The sequence below is a fragment of the Mytilus edulis genome, chromosome 10 (assembly GCF_963676685.1).
Source record: "Mytilus edulis chromosome 10, xbMytEdul2.2, whole genome shotgun sequence".
Lineage (NCBI taxonomy): Eukaryota > Metazoa > Mollusca > Bivalvia > Mytilida > Mytilidae > Mytilus > Mytilus edulis.
This window is the reverse complement of record NC_092353.1, coordinates 16,760,428-16,780,875: the sequence shown is the minus strand read 5'-3', so window position 1 is coordinate 16,780,875 and position 20,448 is coordinate 16,760,428. Positions and strand designations below refer to the sequence as shown.

Genomic DNA, 20,448 nt, shown 5'->3' with positions numbered 1-20,448 from the left:
TATATATATATATATATATATATATATATATATATATATATATAACTCGTCTTAAACATCAACCCAACAATGTTAGATCTGTAAATTTGCTTTCGCAAATTTTTTGTTCTTCCCTCGCCGGGATTCGAACCCATGCTACTGAGATATCGTGACACCAAATCGCCTGCACTGTAGCCGTCACGTTAGACCACACGACCAACTGGGCTTCACTATAATAAAGCTTTCAGTGGCCGTGTATATATATATATACATATATAATTGAAAGGTTTGAAATAAATTCAAACGTAAAATGTTGAATAATAATTTTCACTGTCTTCAAACATTCACGAATAACAAATAATGTAAAATGCTGGTTCGTGTTTTAATTGGTTATCTAATGTAAATGTTTAATTGGTTTTCAATTTCATAGACTTTTTAAAGCAATATAGGAAGTTTTCAGGCGTATTTATTACGAACTTTATTTAGAAAATACGATAAAAAATCAAACAGTATGATTAGTTTATAAAACGTAAGCCATTATTGTGGAAAACATAAGAAGTGAAAAATTGTACATTTTCTATAATATTTTACACTGCAAAAGAATATGACTTGGTTATATGATAGACTTTAAAATGAGAAATTATTTACAGTTGTGTTTAGTCATATTTCACATCAAATTATTACATGCAGTAGATATAAATAAGCGAATATTCCCCTTATATATAAAGAATGGCGTGAGATTGGACTATCCTTATCATTCTGTACAAATTGGACGATATAATTTAGTATTATGTGGATTATTGTGTACAAATGAGGCGCAATGTACAGCTTCAAGTCTTTCACGTGCAGACTTTACTTGCAGATTGCACAAAAATGTCATTTCGTCAGAAGTTATTGACAGTGACTCAACGCTTGTTTATCAAAATGAAGGTTAGTATTTTGCTTATATATAAATATGGAAAATGGATTTCTAAATGTTAAATAAAATTTTATGACAAAACAAGGCTGAAAGAAGGTATATCAAATCTCAAATGAAAATAGTCGGGAAAAAAACAAAACCTAATACATAAACAATATCCCATCAAATTATATCAACAAAGATAAGTTCATGCTTCTAAAACGATTTTCTGGATTTATCATCTTCATCAGATTTTTTTTACTCATGCCATGTAATTCTTAGAATGTTTGTCATGCCTTTTTCTTCCTTATATTGAATGTTAGTTCGTCATTCGATACGGGGCGCCGAATGGGACTCTTGTGGTTTTGTACTCGAAATTCAATTTTGTACGGACAAAAGTGAGCTTTGTTCAACAAAAATGAGTTCAGTTTAACAAAATTTGTAGAATACTACAAATTTAAAATTTTGTCATACAAAGTTATCTTTCAGTGGACAAAAGTTACTTTTGTCATGACAAAATTCATTTTTGTAAAACAGACTTTACTCTTGTTACCTAATTTGAAAATTGGGCGACAAAAGTCAATTTTGTAGGCAAATTAGTTTAGTTTGGATACTGTGAACTAATTTGCATACAAAATCGACTTTTGTGAGACAAAATTGACTTTTGTGAGACAAAATTGACTTTTGTGAAACAAAATTGAATTTTGTTAGACAAAATTGACTTTAGTTAGACAAAATTGACTTTTGTGAGACAAAATTGACTTTTGTGAGACAAAATTGACTCTTGTGAAACAAAATTGACTTTTGTGAAACAAAATTGAATTTTGTGAGAAAAAATTGACTTTTGTGAGACAAAATTGACCTTTGTGAGACAATATTGACTTCTGTGAGACCAAATTGACTTTTGTAAGACAAAAGTTACTTTTGTGAAACAAAATTGACTTTTGTGAGACAAAATTGACTTTTGTGAGACAAAATTGACTTTTGTGAGACAAAATTGACTTTTGTGAGACAAAATTGACTTTTGTTAGACAAAATTGACTTTTGTTAGACAAAATTGACTTTTGTGAGACAAAATTGACATTTGTGAGACAAAATTGACTTTTGAGAGACAATATTGACAAAATTGAATTTTGTCACACAAAATTATGTTTTGTCTCACAAAAGACTATTTTGTCTCACAAAAGTCAATGTTGTCTCACAAAGCAATATTGTCTCACAAAAGTCAATTTTGTCTCACAAATCTTTTATTTAAATGACCATATAATTGATATTCATGTCAACACCGAAGTGCTGAATCCTGGGCTGGTGATACCCTCGGGGACGAAACATCATCAGCAGTGGCATCGATCTAGTGGTGTGAATAGCTATCAAAGGTACCAGGATTTAAAAAATTGTTTTACATACATTTGATGTGTCGAAGTCAAAGCTTGATTTGACGTTCTACATTTTAACATTTGCTTTGACTTTTAATTTATGCATAATAAACCTATGGGACTTTGTGCATACGGTTGCAAGTCATATGACCTTAACACCAGGGGTGACTGGGGTATAGAAATATGGTCACTTGGTCTTCTCCCGACCGGCAGTAAAACGCTTGCCGAAGTGGGGCGTCCGTTTGACTGTGCAGGATGTATCAAGTTTGCAGCCACGTCCGGTCAGAAGGGGGACGTTAAATCCGATGTTTCGTGTAAAGATAGTGCCACGCTCTTTGCACGTTAAGAACCATTGAAACAACTCTCTGAGGGGTCCGTAGATGGCCTGTTGCAAGGCAAAATTTCTGTCTTTATCCAATATACCCTCATTTTCCAGTGGCAGTCCAAATTTCCCCAACCATCATCCTCTATTATAACAACCTACTTATTGTGTTTATTGTTAACTTGTTCTAGTCCTGAATATGCATGCAATATTTGCACCTGGACATTAAGCAACCAACAATCAATCAATCAATCAATCAATCATATGACCTTAAAAAAATCATCTGGAAATGAACTATGAAACCGGAAGCAGCATTTTTTTGTATTTATTGTAAAAGTATTTAGAACCATATATTTTGGGAATCAGTGTCAAGTTAACTATCAAATGAGAACCTAATTGAAATTTTTCAAAGCTGAAGTAACAAAGTATCTCCCTTGTTTCTAACAAAAATATGTAGAAACCATATATTTTTAATTCAACGTACAAAAGGTAATCATTGGGCACGGAAAATTACATTTCTAACCGCGTTTTATTATTTTTAACACCAAAATATTCCGTATTGGATGAAAAGACCTGCAATTGTTTGCAATTGTTCTCTGAACAATTGGTTTTTAATTTTGTTATTATTGTTTTTACTGTTCAAGTTAATGACAGGTTCTCTATCAATATCTAGTGGTATAAATAATATAATTTCCGAAAGTGCATCAATGGAGATTGAATTCAGTATCAATTGCTTAATTGAACTCCTTTATTCAATATGTCGAACTTTTTTATATTGAATTTTAAATGTCCCGGAAAGATTGTCTTTTTGATAAAAATAAACTTTACTTGTCGCATCAATCAAATTATGCACTTCACCATTCAAAAACCCAAATGTTGATCGATAAGTTATGATATTGTTTTGAATAACTTGCGTGTTTTCTGTATATATATTGTTGTTAATTGAACAATATGTTAACATCCGTGATCGTTATTAAAACCATATTAGTATTAAACATTTGCTTTTTCAAAATATAAATCTTATATATTTCAATATTTGTTACATATCAGTAAATAAGAGGATAAAATGCATCTGTACTTGAAAGGTTCTTTCGGATGTGTATAATACATTTTGAAATGGTAGAATATAACTGGAACGTTAAATTCGATGTCTCATGTAAAGAGAGTGCCACTCTTTTTCGATTCCTATTCAATTTACCCTCACGTTCCAATGACAGTCAACATTTCCCGGACCATCATCTTTGTTGGCCTCTTTTATTACTACCTACTTTTTGTATTTATTGTTAACTTGTTCTCGTTCCGAACATGCATGAAATATTTGCCACTGGACGTTAAACATCCAACAATCAATCAGTCAATAAAAAAAATATGATGTGAAAACCTGTCATAGAACGACTAAAATTAATCATATTCGTATTCTAATAATCAATTAAATATTATACCCTCGACTTGCGTTAAGCGTAAACTGTGTAGACTTTTTTATTCATCTTTAAAGGTCAAATGAATAATGTTCAGCTTCTTTTCTATAATATGTCAGTTATAACATGCTGTATATCATAGTCGTACAAGCTATTCAACAGGACCTCATATCGGCATTTCAGTTTTCTTTATTTATAATTCGTAAGGAATTTGCCATTTATGCAATGTAGTACTTCCTTCTTCTTTACAAGAATGTGTCATGATGAACTTTGTGAACATGTTAGTTAATGTGCCATAAAAGTTATACGTACAAAATGTAGTGCGTTGGCCTTCATTACATTTAAATCCAAGCTTGAAGTTTGGCATATTTTATATCCTAGATTAGTTCAAATACATATAAACGAGCAAAATTAACGACTAAAAAAACGACTAAAACATGCAATACATTTAATCCCTTATATTTTTTTTTCGTCCGTTCTTTATGCGTTCACTATACTTACATAGATGCACTACCAGTAAAGCTTCAATTTATACATTGCTGCGTGTTAAATGTATTTTCTACATATATATATCGACATTTAATTCTACCGAAACGTTTCAAACATGCTTCAGTAACATCATTGTTTTATGTTTTAAACGTTATAACTTAATGATGGCATGTTTCGCTGCCTTTGATCTTTGTTAATCAGAAAAGTCGTCTGATTATGTCCTTTTTTCTGATTATGAAACGTGTCTATAGTACGGACATGCAGTGTGGGTGGTGCATGCAAAACAGGAAATGCTTATTGACACATTGTTCTTGTTCATTTGGAGCTAAGTCATGCGATTCTCTCAGTGTTTGTTTTTGCTTTGGTTAGTATGAAATTCATATATACGATGATATCCATTTGTGCCAAACACTGAATTTTTACGCCAAAATATATTTTAACCATTACCAATTTAACCATTACTTATTTGATTAATTTGTACCCGCTTACTCTCATATGAAAATCACATCTTGGCAATATTTTGACATAAGCATACGTAATACGTTACACAACTACTATTGATAGTCTTTTTATTGTTCGATTACATCTATTAACATTATTACAAACCTAAATTGATTTATATCAAATTTTGCGTTTAAATATATTCGTGTGACGCACAGTTCGTAATTCTATTTTTCTGTGTTTGTTTACTCTCCTAAATTAGTTTAAGTATTCGTTGTTATTTCGCGGTTAACTTGTTGAAATGTACTTTTATATTGTTTTATGTTTTTCTCTGCCCCGAGTGTTCTTGCATTTATTTGTAATGTAGTCCTGTCATGTAATGTTGGCATTTTAGCTATATATTAAACATTACCATGAAACGCGATGATTAGATAGCCACAAAACCAAGTTCAACCTACCACATGTTCTTAAAATTTGCTGTACCAAGTTAGAATTATGGCAGTTATTATACAATAGTTCGTTTCTATGTATGTTGCATAGTCAACTGTTTTTTGTTGCACTTCAGTGTGTGTTTCTATTATTTTGTTGTCTTATAGTTGATGTGTTTCATTTAGTTTTAATTTGAAATCCGGATTTATTTTCTCTCAATCGATTTATGACTTTGAACAACGGATTACTACTGTATCCTTTATTCAATGTTTTATGAACAAGATCACGATAGGAGATCACAATGGGCAAGCAAAACCCACACGTGGTAAATACACAACAGTTTAGAAAAACACAACACTCAAAGATAAACTTTTGACTTCCCGAAGGATACGTTTATCTTACTCCACTTGTCGAACCTGTCATGATTATCGTTACGAAGAAAAAAGGGGGACAAAGTGGCTAGAACAATTTGAATATCCAAGTCATCTTTGGCATTAACATTTAATAACTATCAATTATGTTTGAATGCGCCCATTAAATCTCGAAGTTATAACTTCATCGTTGCCATTAAAAATATTTTAGTCAACCTCTCAATGGTAAGCAATGTTTACTCATTTTGCGGTCGTCAGCTTCTAGAATAGTACCAAGTAATAAGAAAATTTATGTTGCCTTTTTTCCTGAAAACTTATGTTTACAATGGAATTGAACTGTCAATGTTCAGTTGCAAGTCAAAATATGACCTTGACCTTTGTGATTATCTGCGGTATTCTTTAATTCAAGTTCATGTACAATTGGAGAGGGACAATATAGCCGCAATATATGTTGCTGTCGAAAGTTGACACTGCACGAATGATAAAACTAAGGTGTAAAATCAGGTCTTTGAAATAAAATGGAGTCTCACTTCTTTTTGCAATTGAAATATTAAATATTTTTTGACATTTGATCATAGACATATCCGTCAGTGTGATAATTTAATAATATTTTTCTGCTTTTTTAATTTGGTTGATAAATTTCAACTCCGCTGCATATCCATTAATATAGAAACTATTAGGATCTAATCAATGCTTAATAGCATGATTATTTCACAAATGGATTAGTAATAGTCAAAATAAAATAACCAGAAACACATCTGATTTATTTAGAATAAATATCGACTCATTACCTTCTTTTTTCATTAAGCAATACATGTTTCAGCTCATTCTCCTCATGAACGGGCACGTTCACTTTTTAGACGAAAATATTCTCAAATAAAATTTGACATATAGCTCTTTTCTTGTCTCGATTTTATACAAATTTCGCTTTAAACGTTCTGAAGACGTGTAATTCAGAAAAGCGCTTCGGAAATTTGTAACGAGTTTTTTTTAAAGGCACAAATATCTGTTTGTTAGGTCTAGCTTATAGACCTTTATAAGTTTCTTCTTCATATATTTTACATCGCGTTGATTAATCATACCTACTAAAAATTCTCCGAATCAATTTTTTTTTTCTAAACATAAAATCACATTGCAACTAGCTGATTTCAAGACATAATTAATTCATGTTCTAGATAAAAACCCACTTATATATATATTTGTCTTCGAATTGATTGATATAGTACAAAATGTTCATATCGTGTTTCAGCGGTACAAACAACTACAGTGACAGATCTGCTGACTACTACAGAAACATTTACCACAACAGAAAAGGTGACTGAAATGATTACTACTACAGTTAAATCAACAACTGCGGAAACTGTTGTATCTTGGCCAGGTGGAACATACAGTTTAATGAAACCTGCTGTTGGATGTCCAGGTACTGACATCACGTGGTTGGAAGGCAACAGGTACCATGACACTGAAGATGACCAACGTTACAATGGCTATGTTGTTTCTACAAGCATGACAGGTAATTTCCATTAAAATTATTTTTATTCAAACAGATCGGCTACAGCAGCAGTATATTTTTTGTACTTGATTATGTATCTGTGTTTGGAGATCAAGATTAAATGATTGTCCCTGTTTTAGCGCCACTTTGAGTGCTACTTTTTAGCTATTTTGTGGCGGCCAGTTTTTTTAATGGACGAAGAGTGCAGGGAGAAAACCAACAACCGTCGATGTGCACCTACACGAGCGGGGTTCGAAATCACATCATCAGTGTTGACTGGCTGGTGATTACAGAAGTAACTGCTTAGACCATCCGGCCACCGAGGCCCCCAGATTATGGATTATGCCCTTATTCAGTAATTATATATGCCCTCAATCATTTTATACTTTTGCCTATCAAAACATAAATAAGTCTTTCACTGAAGAAATGTGTGTCGTCAGTACGCACATTTGGTGCAGTTATATTGTATTTTTAATGTTATTACCGTACACGATAGGCTGTGTATCCCGTTTGTATTAAAATTTACATACACTCTATATTTACAACGATAAGGAAAAGACCACCAACAATAACAAAAAATCCTGGACAACCCAAGTCACTGTAGAATATAAAACTAATCAATATGATCGACAATATAAACGTTAACAACAGAAAAACTGTTTATGACACATTGTCGATTTAATGAAATTATAGTTGTATTTTAAGAAACCAACTCATTTTAAACAAATGTTTTGCGAAATAGTCATTTGCAAAGTAATTGAAAATTGATGAGCACAGACATTATGCTATATAATTCAATAAGTTTAACATTGATTTTCCAGTAAAACAACTAAAATGAAATTAAGCAATGTAGTACATTGTTATACTTGTTTCCAAACATTTCAAATAATTATATTTAGCAAACACGAATTATATTTCAGATTTTGACAAACATCCAAATCAATTCGAATTTCCAATACAAAATAGCTAATGTTGATCGAAATTTTAAACTCTGGCGCATTTTAATAAAAATATATCCAGGACTGCAAATTATACAAAGAACAAGTAGCACGTTTTAATTGGATTTCATCAACAATGATTTTTCTACTTTTAAAATCACAGCATTTCAAACAACTCTTAGTGAGATTTTCATACTAAAGCACTAAAAGAAGTCGCTCACCTTCCTGTAAAATTGCATTACCTTCTGTAGTTGACATATGCATGCTATGTTGAAGGTGAACATTGAATAATTGCAGGCTAAATACTTCATATATCGATTAAACATATAAAGGAGTACTTTTATATTAATTGAATATAAATGTAAATTTCAAAGCTGTATGCACTTGGTTACATTTCATTATCATTAAAACTCTCGACCTAATTGCTATGATATTTGAGTAAAACATTTAAAATGCTATAAGTTATTTCTAGTTCAAAGATTGGCATATTGCATTTCCTTGTTATACGTTCAACTGTGTTACTAACCTCAATTATCGTTTTCGTTTCAAGTGCAACAGTTCAAACATCAATTTGGTTGCACGGTATCATAATGAAAACAAAGCAATTAAAGTTTTTCTGCACAGTCGAGTAAGAACATACATGCACTATGCAATATCTTATTCTTAATCGACGGTAGTCTAATAGGTTGGTATCATAGTCTTGTTCGTCTTTCAGTTTTGACATATGGTAGATTTATTTGGTGTAATATAGTTTTATTCTATATGTTTTTGCATTAGGTTGAGATGATTGGAACATTATGTTCCTAGTTGTATTATTTGTACGAAATTTGTTTTATACAATATGTACAAGATACGTTTGGAAAACACTTTCGATGATGAATAAGTTGAAATTGTAGTATTGTATTGTTCGATATTTTCAATGACGAATGGAAAACAAAATGCGTAGCAGGGGTTCTCGAGTTTATTTAAGAGCAAAATATTTAAAACATGTAAATGATGTTTATATAATTGTATAAAATAAAACTAAGGGTGTGTTATATGACTGCCAATGAGACATTTGTTCATCAAATACTACATTAAGCAAACAGCAAACATAAAATAATACTTAGTAGGTTGCACTTCTGTTAATAAAGACAATGCAATTTCCCAAAGGAACTCTTTTTACGATTAAACGGTGTCATTTTTACTATGACGTTTCGTAAAATATTATATCCTGGAATTGAAAGTTCATATGCATTACAAAATATATGGCTGTACGGCATATTTCAACATTGATACCCCTTCAAACTTTTAACTTCTGAAGTTATTTGATTAGACTATTACTGTATTATTTACTTGGTACATTGATTCATTTTTAAGGTCTGATGAACATAGCATATAGTTATGTTTTCTGAGTGCTGAGAACTATTAACTTATATACATTCGAGCTCGTTTGTTTGTTGTAAATGATATAGATTAATATAACCGGAATAAAGCATGTTTTCATTTCCTGTACATTCTACCATTAGTGCACATTTCTATATTTATTCTCTTATAACATAATTAACTTTTAGAAAGAAAAGGAATAAATCAGACATCATATTGGATTAAGTACACTAACCCTTACAACACTTCATCAAGCGTCTACATGTACTTGAATTAAGTTTGTCTAGGTGATGAAAAGAAGCAATCAATTGAATAGTAGTTATCAAAAGTATCAGGATTATGATTTAGTACGCCAGACGCGCGTTTCGTCTACACAAGACTCATCAGTGACGCTCATTTCAAAATATTTATAAAACCAAACAAGTACAAAGTTGAAGAGCATTGAGGATTCAAAATTTCTAAAAGTTGTGTCAAATACGGCTAAGGTAATCTATGCCTGGGATAAGAAAATTCTTAGTTTTTTTCAAACAGGAAATTTATAAAAAAAAGACCACATTATTGATATTCATGTCAACACCGCAGTACTGAATACTGGGCTGGTGACGAAACGTTCACAAGCAGTGGCATCGACCCAGTGGTGTAAATAGTTATCAAAAGTACCAGAACTATGATTTAGTACGCCAGACTCGCGTTTTGTCTACAAAAAACTCAGTGACGCTCATTACAAAATATTTATAAAGCCAAATCAGTACAAAATTGAAGAGCATTGAGGAATAAATGTATTAAAAGTCTGTTTCAAAGTACTACATTTATATTTTCATACATTTTAATGATAGTTTTTCGCCATGAAGCTTCATTATTAACGTAAGAGCCCATCAAACAAATACATCTTGCTGTTAAAGTGTTCATTACCAAGTCAGGAATATAAGAGTTGTTGGCCATTCGTTTGATTTGTGTAAGCTTTTCATTTTGCCATTTGATTATGAACTTTCCATTTTGAATTTTCCTCGGAGTTCAGTATTTTTGTGATTTTATGTTTTACAAGATTAGATGCATAGATATAAGAAACTGCTGAGGATATAAATAATAAAACTTCCTGTAAAATTCTTTGTTTTTATTTGTTATCGACTGATGTTTACCTGATTATGAGCGTATAAATTCGAAACTTCAAGATTTATTTTCCTGTAGCAAACGACCATTGTAGTCTTTCACCGGCTGGTCAATATAAAGTCCTTCCATTGCGTATACTTCATATATATACCATTACACCGTTGACCATACACCGTTACAGATACATTATCCTTTCGTCCAATAAGTTGTCCCGTTGTTATCAAATAATTTCAAACTAATTATTACAGTTTGTTCTTATTTTTTGTTGTTTCACCAGTGTCCGCGATTATTGGAAGTAAAGTGAACTTTATAGTTTACTATATGGTTTTGGTTTTTCTCATAGCTGAAGGTCATGTAGTTACAATAAATCGTTCATAGTTTTGTCGTGTTGGTGTCTACGAATGTTTGATAACAGTTTTGGATACTATCCACTAAGTTTCAAGTGTTAAAGTTGTATTTCGATCTATGTCCCACATTTTGTTTATTTCGTACATTGTCGATTCAATGGAATGAAAATTGTATTTTAAGTAATCAACTGTTATTAAATATTTTTGCGACGATTTAATGCAAAATAAATGAACGTTTTTCAGCACAACCATTATGTTATATAATGCAATTAGTTTATCATTGACTTAACAGTAAAAAAAACTTAAATGAAATAAAGCAATGTATTAAGTTGTTATACTTGATTCAGAACATTTACATTTAATTATTTATAATAACAAACTAGATTTATGTTTGTTTTGAGGTTTTGACAAACTTTCAAATCAAATCAAATTTCCAACGCAAAATGTTGCTGGAAAGTTTTAACTGTGGAGTATTTAAAAATCGATAGATACATATATTGGAAATCGAATCAAGCTAAGAACAAGCAGAACGTTTTACTTGGATTTCATCAATGATGTTATTTAATTTTAAAATATTAATATTTCATACAACTGTAAGTGATATTTTTTTAGGAAAACAAAAAAGGAAGTCGCTCACCTTCCTGTAAAATTGCAGTAACATACTGAACTGTAGTTGAGATTTGATTGATAATAGTTTGTTCATTGATATCAAAGTCTATTTGTATGAATCGTTTGGTTAAAGTCTCAATATCTGCCAAAGCATTTTGAACTTGTAAATTTGATTAACATTTACCATAGAATGTATTAAGACACATGTTATAATTCGGACCACACAAAGCTATATAGATATGCATACTATGTTCAAGGTGAACATTGAATATTTGCAGACTGAATCTTTTATATATATATCGATCAAACATATAAAGGAATAATTATCTATAATTGAATAAAAATGTAAAATTCTAAGCTGAATGCACATGGTTACATTTTATTATCATTAAAATTCTTGACCCTATTGTTAAAGTTCTTGAGGGAAACATCACAAGCATTAAGAGGAATATATCATTACAGGTTCAAACAAAAGTCTTCGGTCGAGTTAATGGGTTTATATTCTTTGGAGTATTAGTAATTCTAAGGAAATTTGCCGTTTTTGGTTATTATCTTTAATATTATTATAGATAGAGATAAACTGTAAACAGCAATAATGTTCAGGCAAGTGAGATCTACAAATAATTTAACATGACTAAATGACCATTTGACCCCTTAAGGAGTTATTGCCCTTTATAGTCATTTTTTACCAATTTTTTGCTATCTTTTACAAAAATCTTCTCTGATGAAACTGTTATGTAAAATTTAACCGAACTTAGTCACGATCATCATTAGGGTATCTTGCTTAAAAAATGTGTGCGGTGACCCATCAAACCAATCAAGATTGCCGTCATGGCTAAAAGTAGAACATAGGAGTAAAATGTAGATTTTGGCTTATAACTCTGAAACCAAAGCATTTAAAGCAAATCTGACAAGGAGTTAATTTGTTTATCAAGTCAATATCTATCTGTCCTTAAATTTTCAGATGCATTGGACAACTGGTTATTGGCTTGATGCCCCCTAATAGGTAATTTTAAAAGAAATTCTGATGTTTTTGGTTATTATCTTGAATACTATAATAGATAGAGATAAACTGTAAACAGCAATAATGTTCAGCAAAGTAAGATCTAAAAATAAGTCAACATGACCAAACTGATCAGTTGACCCCTTAAGACGTTATTGCCCTTTTAGAGTCAATTTTTAACAATTTTCATCAATTTGTATCTAAAGGGACACATAGACCAAGGTGAGCGACACCGGCTCTTAAGAGCCTCTAGTTATGTTTATGAAATAATTTACATTCAGAAAGAAAAGGAATAAGTCAGACATCATATTGGATAAACCAAACCAGAACAACACTTCCTCATGCGTCTAAATGTACTTGAACTAAGTGTCCTAGGTAATGAAATAACGAAATTAATTGAATAAATGTGTTAAAAAGGTGTTTCAAAAAACTTAATTTCTTTTGTATACAATTGAATGATAGTTTTCCTCAATATTACCTTCATTATCAACGTGGGAGTTTATCAAATAAATATATATTGCGGTAGAAGTGTCTATTACAAAGTCAGAAATAAAACAGCGTTATCCATTCGTTTGACTTGTGTGCACCTTTGATTTTACCATTTGATTATAATAATTTCGTTTTGAATTTTCCTGAAAATTCAAAATTTTCGTGATTTTACGTTTTACAAGATAAGAGTGCACAGATATCAGGAACTTCTCCGGTTTTAAAGGATAAAACCATCTACTCCCTAGTATGATAGGTTTGTTTTATTTGTTAGCTCTTCATCTTTAAATATTTTGGCCACGAGCATCACTGAAGAGACCTGTATTGTCGAAATGCGCATCTGGTGCAAGAAAATTGGTACCGTTAATTTTATTACTACCAATGGGTCGATGCCTCTGCTGGTGGACTATTAGTCCCCGAGGGTATCACCAGCCCAGTAGCCAGTACTTCAGTACTGGCATGAAAGTACGATTTTTTTGTGTTAATAAAATTTGCTGTAACAAAATGATAGAAATTATTATAAATTAAGGAATGTATCTCCCTCATGCAAAGCTCTGATTCCTTTCACGGATTTGGCTATACTTTTTGGACCTTTTGGATTATAGCTCATCTTTTATATAAGCTTTGGATTTCAAATATTATGGCCACGAGCATCACTCAAGAGACATGTATTGTCGAAATGCGCATCTGGTGCAAGAAAATTGGTACCGTTAATTTTATTAATTGGTATTCTTAAATTATTACCGTACACGATAGGCTTTGGTATCTTGTTCGCATTAATGTTTACATACGTCCAATATTTACAGCGATTAAGAACAAACCATCAACACATAAAATTTTCTGCTGGACAGCCCAAATCACTGTTAAATATAAAACTAAGGTATATTGATCTAAAATATAAATCTTTACAACTTTCAAAGTGTATTTTGTACATTGTCGATTCAATGAAATGAAAATTGTATTTTTAAGTTATCAACTGTTTTCAAACAAATATTTTGCGACGGTTTAATGCAAAATAAATGAAACTTTTTCAGCATAATATTATGCTATATGATGCAATTAATTTACCATTGATTTAACATTAAAAAAGTAAAATGACGTAAAGCCATGTATTAAGGTGTTATACTTGATTTAAAACAATAAAATGTTACCATTTATAGCAAATTTGATTTATGTTTGAGGTTTTGACAAACTTTCAAATCAAATCAAAATTTCCGATGCAAAATGGTTAATGTTGATCAAAAATTTTATCTATGGATCATTTTCAAATCGATGCATATTTGGAAATGCGAATCACGCTTAGAACAAATATCACGTTATACTTTGATTTCATCAACAAAAGAAAGCTGTTCACCAGATTGAACTGTAGTTGAGATTCGATTGATAATAGTTTGTTCATAGATATCAAAGTCTATTTTGTGTGAATCTTCATGTAAAAGTCTCAATATCTGCCGAAGCATTTTGAATTTATAGATGTTATCATCCTTTATCATAGAATGTATAAAACACTTGTTATGATTCGGACCACAAAAAGCTGTATACATATGCATGCTATGTTGAAGGTTAACATTGAATATTTGCAGGCTTAATATCTTATTAATAAAGCAATTATATAATGGAATAAATTTATCATAATTGAATAAAAATGTAAAATTCAAAGCTGCATTTACATGGTTTTATTTAATTATCATTGAAACTCGCGACCTTATTGCTATACTACATGAGGGAAACATCGCAAGCATTAAGTGGGCCATTATATTCCAGGTTCAAAATCTCTGGTTGAGTTGATAAGTACTTTATATCTTTATATTTCTAGGAGTATGATATGTATGACATTTGTTCCAACAAATTTTAATTAATATAGTAATTATTACTACAAATATACTGAGCAAGACTCGCATTTTTAACGATAACAAAATTAAACGAAATTGTAAATGTACAATGACAAATGAAAAATAAAATGCGCAGCAGGGGTTCTTGAATTTATTTAAGAGTACACTATTTAAAGCATGTAATTGTTTTTGAGGTTTTTTTGGTATTATTGTATAAAAATAACACTTAAGGCATGTTATACGACTGCCAATGAGACTTTTATCCAACAAATACGACTTAAGCAAGGAGAAAACATGATAATTCGGTTGCACGTCTGTTAATAAAGACACTGAAATTTCCCAAAGTAACTCTTTTTACCACTAAAACTGTGTCACTTTTACTATAAAGTTTTGTAAAAAACTATATCCTATAATTAAAAGTTAATAAGGCTTACAAAACATACGGCCATGTGGCATATGTTTACAGTTTTATGCCTTCAGATTTCTAAGAGTTTAAACTTATACTAAAATTCAGTACTGTCACTCCCTTTACTATGGGTGTTCCTCATAATTCAATTTCGCCGCTATTAGTGTGTATTTATACTGGCAAAATTTATACGGTCTGTCAGTTGCTTTTACAAAAAAAATACTTGTAACTGTATGTTTCTTGATAAATGCACTTTGAAGGATTTGTTTAACTGTTGATTAATTTATCAGGTTCGATATATATAGCATTTAGTCATGATGTTTAAGTGTTAAGAATTATTAACTTATATGAACACGGTTGGTTGTTTGTTGTTAATTCGATTGATTAATATAACCGTAATAAAGCTTGATTTCATTTCCGGTGCATACTAACATTGGTGCACTTTTTTATGTGTATTCTTATATGCAATAAGTAGCTAACAGAAAACAAGGGAAACGAATCAGACATCATATTGAATTAAAAAGAAGACACCAGTTCAACACTTCTTCATGCGTCTGCATGTACTTAAATCGAGTATCCTAGTTGATGAAAAGTACAATTAACTGTATTAATGTGTTAAAGGGTGCGCCAAGAAACTTAAATTCGATCTTTACAATATCAAGTGATAGTTTTCCTCATTTACATCTTCATTGTCAACGTGCGAGCTCATCAAATGAATAGGTCTTGTTGTTGAAGTGTCTGTTACCAAGTAATATGATAGTTGTTGTCCTTCCGTTTTGTGTGTTTGAGCTTTTGACAATTGATTAAGGACTTTCCATTGAAGATATTCCATGGAGTTCAGTATTTTTGTGATTTTACCTTTTACAAGATAAGGGTGGAAAGTTATCAGGAACTGCTCCGGATTTTAAGGAAAATCCAATCTACTCCCCAGTATAATTGGTTTTCTTTTTATTTTTGATCTAGGTTTTTGTTGGATTGGCTAATTTTAACCTGATTAAGAGCGTATAAATTTCAAACTTGAAGAGTCATTTACCTTTAGCAAACGACCATTGTATACTTTTACCGGCAGGTCAATATACAGTCCTGAAAGTGTGGATACTTCATACATAAACAATTACACTGTTCATCATACACCGTTATACGTACACAATTCCCACTTCCACTATTTTGTCGCCTTTCAAACTGATTGTTACAGTATTTTCTTATGTTGTGCTGTTTCACCACTGTAAGCGGATAGGGGAAGCTAAGTGCCTTATATTGTTTCTATACATAACGGGTTTTGCTCATTGTTGAAAGTCGCGTGGTTACATAAAATTGTTCATATTATTGTTATTTGGTCTCTACGTATAATTATATTTGTTTAATTAACATTCATGCCACATATCATGTTTATTTATTCATTCACTTATTAAGCATTCATACTGGCAAGCAGAAATTGCATAGCTGTATTTAAATTGTGAGCATTTTCTAGTTGTACAGGATCAATATGGTAACATTAGAGTATATTTCTGCACCAAAGCTTCAACATCTGGCAGTGAGACTGACTGGCCTGCTGGGAATTATTGTATCATGAAATACACGACATGTCCAACAGGTATGCATATGACATACATTAAGCAGTATAGCACATAGGCATCACTTACAAAACTAAAAAGAATATCAGTGGCTTTACATTATCAGTTGGTTATATTGATATAAGGGATCTGAAAGATTGTTTTGAACTTCATGGAAGATTTATATGTCTATCATTTCGTACATCATGACAGGTTTGTATGTATACTATTTAGTGCCTGTTACTGTTAATAACTTTTAAGAAAGGCAGTTGCAGATAATTATTTCTTTTTTTTTTTTGATTAACTAACCTCATATTTCTAGAGATTAACAATTAATTAAGGATAAATACTGCAAACAAAGAAAGTGTATTTAAAATTATCAAAGAGTCAATTGCTACGAAATGACAGATGTACAAAATGGTCAAGGTACGAAATGACTTGCTTCCCTTCCTACTAGCAAAGAAAGAAATCTGCAAATTGTAGTATGTTATTTGATTTTTTCACAGAATCTTAGCTAGCTAGCTTTTCAACAGTTGTTATCCGTTAAGTTAAACAACAAAACAATTACAAAAACTGCAATACGTGAGTTCCTTAATATCTTTATAAGGATGCAGTTTTCATGAAATAAATAATCTTAACCGTTGTATAAAAAGGATCACTATTTTTTTAGGCTTTACGGAGGGTTCAATAACATGGGACGATGAAGACAACAATGCCAATCAGAAATCGGGGACGTTACCCTCGGGAGTATATAATACAGATACTATTATATACTACTGTTGTAGGTAAATATGGAAATACATGCTAACTAGCTGTCAGTTAACTGCGAGTACTCTCAGATCTGTTTCTAGTGTCATTATGTTGTTGGGATGTGCTAATACCTGCCCACGTCAACTTGTATATTCGTCCATTTAATGAGTTAAGCCTTTTTCAACTGGTTTTGATAATTTGTTCTTGTGTTGTACCGTTATACCACTGCCCCAGGCTGGGGAGGGTTGGTATCCCGCTAACATGTTTAACACCGCCACATTATGTATATATGTTCAGGAGCCTGTAATTAAGTGGTTGTAGTTTGTTTATGTGTTACATATTTGTTTTTTTGTTAATTTTTTTAAATAATTAAGGCTGTTAGTTTTCTCATTTGAATTGTTTTACATTGTCATTTCGGGGCCTTTTATAGATGACTATGCGATACAGGCTTTGCTCATTGTTTAAGGCCGTACGGTGAACTATAATTCCATTTTGGTCCCGTTGTGTAGAGTTGTCTCATTGGCAATCATACCACATCTTCTTTTATATATCTTATTTACTTTTGTTTTAAATAAAGATAAACACACGAAAAACAAACACATAATTATTCTGTTCATTGCATTTTCTTTTGTATCTGTATTTGAACATTCTGTGTTCCTGTGTTTTCATGATTACCTGATCAAAGCTTAAAAAGAAAATATATAGAAATCTCAACAGTCTTGAAAAACTCTGCATCCTGTTCATATGTCTCGGAATGTTCAGTGATTATTTTTATTTGTCTTTTACAACATTTTGTGTTGATGAAGTAAATTATCTTTTTCGTATACTTCCTATTTTCCGTGACTTTAAGTATTACGCAAAATCTAATCGTTTTACATAGTTTTATGACGGTTCTTCATGACTTCTATTTGAAATACGATGGTCGATATTGATGTGTACGACGATATAATTTCTCTTCATGAGATAAGATATTTTAAGTTTGCTTCTAATAATTACGAATATTGTTCTATGCGCTATTATTTAGTTTTGTTTTAAGTTTACATAAGATTAGGTTGACGGCAATGCAGATATCGTATAGCTGATTGTATTTTTATCTATGAGTTACGACCTTCTAAATGTCTGGTTATTTCGCTGATCAAAATTGACATTCAACTTAGTCATTTTATTACCAAAACAAAATATTTTAATTTCAACCCATATGAATTGCCTTCCGCAAGGCAGCAGCATCGGCGGTAGGTTATTTTTTATTTAAATAATCATGTATATGTATGTGTTGATAAAGAAACACATGTTTACCGGTGTTCAAAAGTCATAAAACGATTTAGCGAAAACAACCTCGGGATATAAACTCAAATCAAGAGAGTTATCACTGGAATTATTGCAGCGTTTGTTTTGTTTATGAAGAATAACATACAAAAATGTAGTACACATTAAAAAAAACTATATCGTTATTTTAAAGTTATTTCAAATAAACTGAAAAAATTTCAATCATTCCTTAAAATCTAATTCTAAATTCCTTTTTTAGGAATTTATTATGAAAACACAATGTTTATGACGGCGTTAATGAGCTGACAGATACAAAAAACATCCAAAATTAAATCGTCATAGAATTCAATTTAATAGCAGATCTTTGTTATCTTTTATAATTTATAAGAAACCTATTGCGTTCTATTTAGTATGAACATTATACATAATAACGAATAATCTAAGTACATTGTAATTATTTGAAATATTTTCTGATTTTATAAAGCAATAATAAGTTGACACCGAACATATCTACTTGAATAATTTGACATCGATTTTATTTTTAATCATCTTTTTTGTATTTGTTTTCAAGAAATGATGGTAGCGATGTCTTAGAAATTAAACTACCCACTGGAAATCCATTTTACCTTTTACGGTATACTGGTTCGTGTCAGAAGGTAAAATCCATGTCTGTGTCTGAAGAAACCATCAAATGGGCCTGTCAGACTGGAGGGGTTAAAACTGTTGCGACTGTAAAACCGTATGAAGATGGCGCTGCTGAATATATCAGACTTCATTTTTGTTATTATAATTAGTGTTGTTGTTGTTAATACTGGTGTGTTTCGATACATAACGAAATGGCAGAGACATTGGAAAAGAAACATGTAATATAAACATAGCTGTAAAAATGAGTTTTGTCATATAAAATATATAAAAACAATGTTTAAAATAGCCAAAGTTGTTTTGTATTGTTCATAACAGCGTTCAATATTTATAATATTTGTTTCAGCTATTTCAATATGTATAAATTAAAGATTTATTACTGTAGCAATAATTTTCATTACTTAACACAGAAGTTGTCGTAAGAATAGATAATGACAAAATGGAGTTTTGTATTCTTTTCAACTTTCAATGAGTTTCCATCAAATGTTTCATTTTAGTAACCTTACGAATTATACTAAATGATATTAATCACACAAATTAAATATTAGTATATGAGGATTTAAACCAATTATAAACGTTCTTGATCTATTATTTTATGATAATAAAGATAATGATATATTATAGTTATTATTATTATTATTTGCTTTGTTTTATAAAGCACCTTCAAGTTTAAAGTGATTGTCTTTTAAGAAGAAAATGAATTTCATCTTGAACAATGTCATTATTACATAATTTACAAAATCTTTTGTCTGGGTCCCTTTTTCTTTCCAAGTTCATTGGCACTGATTCTAAATTTGGTTCAATCAATTATTGTTTTATAGAGTTAATTGTATTCAGATATAAATACATCAGGCGATAGGAGAGTCTGTAAGTTATTGATGAATTGGAAGTTTACAACTGCAAATTTATAATCCTCCCGTTTTTCA

At 30.9% G+C, this 20,448-nt stretch overlaps 1 protein-coding gene across 1 annotated transcript; it reads left to right on the top strand.

Moving 5' to 3' along the window:
• Nucleotides 1-411: 411 nt before the first annotated feature.
• Nucleotides 412-19,760, top strand: LOC139492364 (uncharacterized). Its single transcript, XM_071280569.1, has 5 exons — nt 412-909; nt 6,973-7,236; nt 16,783-16,905; nt 17,535-17,649; nt 19,452-19,760. The coding sequence occupies exons 1-5, from the start codon at nt 597-599 to the stop codon at nt 19,672-19,674; spliced, it is 1,038 nt and encodes a 345-aa protein (XP_071136670.1). The 5' UTR covers nt 412-596; the 3' UTR covers nt 19,675-19,760.
• Nucleotides 19,761-20,448: the final 688 nt, after the last annotated feature.